Genomic DNA, 6,000 nt, shown 5'->3' with positions numbered 1-6,000 from the left:
GGTTTTCATGATGAATGACGTATTTTTCTTTGTTGTTTAAATTAGGAACGAGCTTGTCCACTTTATTAATTTTTAGTCTTTCAGGAGCTAAAGGATAGTCGTTGTGTAAATCGTGTAGGCTTTCGGGATAGGTTAAATCGACTTCGAGAATACAAGGCATGGATTTCCAATTAGCGAGCTCCTCTTCAGTCATCCATCTGAATCCTCTAAAAGGAAGAGGCTTACACATAGCCCATCCATATAAATTATTTGCGTCTAAATACTGAATGAATTTCGAAGGTTGTGAAGGATCATAATCACTCATGTATTTGTTATTAGCAGTTCCATGTCGTTTGCTGATCATGCAAATTCCACCGCGTATCCCTTTTTCTATCATATTAAGCATATCAATATCAGACAGAAGCTCTAAACGAATTCCAGTTAGTTTTAACATGGCATCCCAACCCAAACCAGGTGAGGTGTAATACCAAGCAGGATCAAGCTTGTAATAGGTACGGCACACGTCTCTGAAATTTTCAAAGATATCAGCAAGTATCAGAACGTCTGACTTGTTGTACAGTTCTTGATAATCTTTAAACGTTTTACATCCAAATACATCCCAAACGTTTTTTGCATGCGCATAGTCTTCACAGCTTATTCCCTCATCATTCAGTTTGGAATAGAATGCTTCAATAGGAGGTAATTGCGTTTCGGAGAACTTTTCAATCGAGTCCACCCAGTCATAAGGGTAAATACCTTTTTTTCTTAATAAATCAAACTTTTCTCCAGAGTAATATTGAGCAACGTTTTTGCATTGGTCGTTGTTTAGATTTTTAGCTAGATCTTCTAACTTGAAACTCATGAATCTGTAGCTGTCGATAAACCTTAGCTCTTTCCATACTTCCTGAAGTTTACCTTTCTTATTAATAAATTCTCTTACTTTGATTTTTTTCGAGAAACTGATATATTTTTCTTCATTGTTGGGTATGCAATTGAGCTTTCCACCTAATTTCTTGATGAACAAATGACTGTCATAACCGGACAAATTATGGAAAATGATGGGTATGAATTTTGGAAGTTTATAATTCAAGTTGCATTTGTTATGAGCAGCTCCTCGATACTTTCCAGTTAAATGGCAGTGATCCCACACTTTGTCACTGTTAAGATCTGATCCACAAATATGACATAGAGTTGCAGTCTCAAAATTCTTTTCATCCTCATCCGTTACCACTTTCTTTTTTACTATATCAATCTTGTCGAGAATCTTTATAAGGTCAGCTTCAAGCATGGTTATAAACTTTTGAGCTACGTCATCCTCTTCGCTTTCAGCTGTGTACATGACTGGTTCTCCTTTGTAAAGGCTATCGTCAAAGCATTTGATATAATAGCAGAAGGAGCTTGGAACGTGCTTTTGATATTGTCTGGTGTACGACTCTTTCGAATTCGGTGTGCAAGTGTTAAGAGGTTGGATGAAACTTTCAAAGTCTGCATAGACAACGTATGGAACTCTCATAGACTTGTTATAGTTTTTAAAATGAACGGTCGTTCTTTCTTTAGGAAGTTCGATTCTTACTGCATCGTTGTCATAGCAATAAGGTTGATGCTGTTGAAGCTTTTCTTCCTGGTCATAACCTTGTAAGCAATTTCTGCAATAATACATTTTGTGCTGATGATTTGATGTTTGTGTTGACAATAAGCGACTCAAACTTTTAATGAGACAGTAATGGTCAGTGTCTTCGTTTGAAATAAACAACAAATCAACACAGTGCTTTCGATCTACAAAGTCAGATATTTGCAAAGGGTAAAGTTTTTTATTTTCGTATCCAAAGACGTTAATGCTAATCGCTGGGTTATTCTTTTCAAACTTGTTGATTTTATTAAGCTTGACAGGAAACTCCATTCCTTCCCAATTCAGTTCTTCTGATTTTAGAACCAAGTCTTTATCAATTCTTTCGTTGTCTCTATTTTTTAAATTCAACGCTCGAGTGACTGACCATTTAAAGCATTGATCGTCCTTGTTTTCCATGTTGATGATTGCCTTTTTGTCTTTCAGCTCTTTAGACAGCTCAATATAGGAAGAACCGCTGATAGGCTCGTAATCAGTAAAGTTAATGTCCATTCTTAAAATCTTAGATATAGTGCAATTAGATCCTAAAGCATTGTATTTGACACTACTTTCCAAGACTTTTCCTTCCATTTCACCCATGAGCTCTCTTACATTTGTAGTTGCTAGAACAATCTCTGATCTTGATGAAAAGCTTGCTTCTCGAGTCACTTCTTCACCAGTCATCATGCTTACAGATTTCATTTTACACGTTAAAATAATTCTTACTCTGGTGTTTCTTTCCCCTTCCATGGTTTGAATGACAGACTCTCTCACCAAATTAAAAAAGGATGCAAGGTCTTGGTATCGAGAAGAAGGTCTATAAGAAAATTGTCTTACAGAACCCTCTGCCGAATGTTCAGTCATTTTAAACTTTACTTTAATTGGTTTTACCACAGGTTGTTTTACAGCAGGTTGTTTATACTCTGTTTTTGATACAAGCGATTTGATAGACTTTATCTTTTCATCGATTTTGTTCACTGCTTTGCTTACCTGATTCTTGACTACTTCGGGAACGTAAGGCTCCACCCATTCTTTAACATCATTTAACTTAGTTTTAACATAGGACGCCACACTTTTTGTAGTTGCCTTCAGACTTGAAAAAAATGAAGGTCTAGGTGGAATGACTGGTTTTGGTGTTATAGCAGGTGTTAAATCTGAAACAGGTTCGTCAAGGATAGGTCTTTGCAAATGAATTGGTTTTGGAGCAATAGGAGGCTTTTGCACTGCGGAAGGAACAATCCTTACTTTTGTTGGCTTTATTGAAACTTTTGTAGGTTTTATAGAAACTTTTACAGCTGGCCGAACAAACCTAACCACAGTAGGTCTACGAAAAGCAGCAGGAGCAGAGACTACTCTAGGAGGTTGTAAAACCATTATAAGTTCTCTTTTTCTCATTTTAGAGTATCCTCTTATTTTTTGCTCTTTAGCAATTTCTTTTAATTCTTTCACCGTTTTGTTTTCCATTTTATTAACAAAAGATTTTTTTATTTATATCATTTTTCAATTTTTTTAAATTCTTATATTGAATTTAAAAACTTCTTCCTCCAGAAATCTCATATTTGTAACCATCTATTACTTTTCCATTTCTGCATTCAAAGTACTGCCAGCTATGTCCTGTCTTTTTATGAGTCTCGTAAGCAGACTTGTACTCAGTCACCTCACCAGTATCCACATGAGTTATTTTTAAATGTAAAGGATTATTTCTAATTAAACCAAGTCTAGCATATTTTGGATCAAGAGGTTTCTTTTCTTTTTTCTCATGTATTCTAGGTCTGCCAACAGGTTTCTTGTCTTTCGAGTTTTCCAAAATGACATCTTTATCAATCAGATTGTTTTCAACTGCAAGCATCATGAGAGACATTTTATTGTCTGACGTTTTGGAAACACCGTTTTCTTTTAACAAATTTTTCAAAAGTTTTCTTGTATATTTCATCTTTTTTATTTGTAAAGATTTTTTTTAAATCAAATTCGATTTTTTTAAATTTATGTCATTGATGAAAATTATTCTAAAGTTTTTATATACAATATCATTAGGATCAAGTGAATGATTTAAAATTGCGCTTTTTAGATTTCCAGAAATCTTTTTCTTCTCCTCGAAATCACAATCCAAACCAAGCACATAATTGTCAATCATTCTTAGTTTTTCTTTTTTAGGCAAGACTTTCCAAGTACTGAGATTCTCTTTGATTTTCTTTTCCATTCGTGAATATTCTGTCTCACCACTCCATACAAGTAGGTAAAGCTTGTCTCTCTCTTCGTCGTTGTACTCTTTTGGAATATTAAAATCTCCGTTTTCAGTGATGTAAACAGATTCGCGAAACACACCTGCTCTTTCAAATGCAAGAAGCTCAAGATGTCTTTTTTTATTTATATCAGTCTCTTTGATACTACATTCTAGAAAAAATGGAAAAAACTGTTTCATTTTATTCTTCTTTTAACAGATTTAAATCCTTTTTAGGTCTACCCACGGGTCGATCTTCCTTCACGTCTTTAATCAATATGTTTTTATCAATCAAGTTGTTTTCAATCGCAAGCATTAATAATGACATTTTATTGTTTGACGTTTTGGAAATTCCGTTTTCTTTCAGCAATTTTTTCAAATCCTTTTTCGTATATCTCATTTTTTATTTTAAAAATATTATTTTTTGAGTCCTTTCAATAAACAAAATTAAATCTGCTTCCATCTGTTTCAAATCTAAGCAATTTATCAGAAATGAGAACAGCAAAAGCCTGGGTGTTTGCAGGAACGTTCGCATTAAATGTAGCTTTTATTTGCACATCTACCACTGAAGTTTTTAGTCTCTCAGCCTGTTTGCTCACATCAAAAACAAACAGAGGGCAAATGTATCTATAGTTTAAGGCAGATATATTAGGTTGACTTATGATATCGCTTACTCCATAAAGTCTATTGTCAAATTTAGAAGCGTCCTTATAAGCTCTTGAGTATTTTTGGTTGTTAAAGTCCAAATTGTAATCAACAGCAGGATATCTTTCACTGTTTAAAGTGACATATATGTTTTTCAAGTCGCAGTGATCAAAGACTGCAGGATTTAGTTCTTGACTTCCAGATTTATTGGTTTGGAATCCAACAATGACATACCTTGGTCTTTCGCTAGCTGATCTTGCGCTTAATCTCCAACTAAAGTTATTGGATACAGGAACAGCGATGGTGTCGCATTGTCTAGATCTGAACGAAATTGGAACATTTACTTTTGATTCAATGATTTTGTAAAGATTGTTGCTAGCCGCTACAGATGGTGTGACATGAGGCATAAACAAAGACAGTTTAGTCAAATCCAGTTTTCCTGCAGCTGTTGCAGCTGTTCTAAAAATAGCATCACTATCGCTCTTTCTCACAAGAGCAATTGTATGCTTAAATCCATAGAGCACTTTATCGTAATCATCACAAAATCCAAAAATGTGCTTTAAAGGAACGCAAAACGAAAACGTTCCTTTTTCTTCACTTTTTGCAATGATGTAGTCTTGTCTTTGCTTAAATCCAGTGTTGTTGACAAGATCTGCTAAAGCTGTCGTGTCTCTTTGCCACAGCTGATTCATTCCTTCAGACACTTGGAACTCTACTGGATATTTGAGGTATCCAATCATGGTGGTAGCTTGTCCAGGTTCGTAAATGGTCTCCACCTCGTTATTCGACAAATGATAAGAAATCTGGCTGAACATGTACATGAAACCATTGTTAACCAAAGTAACAACATCTGTATCAGCGTAAGAAGTTCCATCCGCTTTTAAAAGTCTTCCTTCAACCAAAATGTATGCCTCAGATGGAAGCGTGAACAAATCTTGCTGCTCAATATTGATCCTTATTTCTCCATCCACATTTATATTTTTATTCACGGGCTCGTATTCGTGAAACTCAAATCTCTCAATTTCTTCATCCACCATAATCTCTTCTGTAAAATTTAAAACATCGGAATTTGCCATTTTTATACATCAAAGAAAAAAATTTTTGCATCCTCATGCAATCAAAAGTCCATTTCCCTTTTTTACCAAGTCTTGTATTCTAATCGCGTTGTTCTTCGACAATCCTGATCCAAACATAGAATATTCGTTCATAACCGGTGCTGCTGCTGCTGCTGCTTTGTTAACAATGCTCGAAATAATTTCTTTGCTTTTAAGACTGAGATCATTCTTTGCAGCTGGCTTTGGAGTTCCAGTCTTGGCATACAATTTTTCAATGGTCTTTTTACCTTTATCAATAGCTACGTCTTTAGCAGTGGAAATAGCTGCAGAAGCCAGCTCTTTTCCTGCAGATTTAGTAGCCATGATGGCTTCTCTTCCCAGTTCAGTTTTTGCAATTTTATTAGCCAAAGTAGATGCCGCTCTTGAAGCGCTTGAAGATGCCGCTCTTCTCAAGAAATTCTTAAGCGTGTCTATTATTCCACTTCCACCTACAA

General features: G+C 35.1%; 1 protein-coding gene across 1 annotated transcript; it reads right to left on the bottom strand.

Annotated features, from left to right (window-relative positions):
• Positions 1 to 4,240: 4,240 nt before the first annotated feature.
• On the bottom strand, positions 4,241 to 5,488 carry LOC149880994 (uncharacterized). Its single transcript, XM_090067913.1, has one exon. It carries the CDS (start codon positions 5,486 to 5,488, stop codon positions 4,241 to 4,243), a length of 1,248 nt encoding a protein of 415 aa, XP_089924039.1.
• Positions 5,489 to 6,000: the final 512 nt, after the last annotated feature.

This window comes from Hydra viridissima, unplaced genomic scaffold, assembly GCF_058129835.1.
Source record: "Hydra viridissima isolate aposymbiotic clone 2 unplaced genomic scaffold, HvirCarnegie_v1 scaffold_12, whole genome shotgun sequence".
Taxonomy (NCBI): Eukaryota; Metazoa; Cnidaria; class Hydrozoa; order Anthoathecata; family Hydridae; genus Hydra; species Hydra viridissima.
Note: the sequence above shows the minus strand (reverse complement) of the source record. Positions and strands in the feature narration are given on the sequence as shown.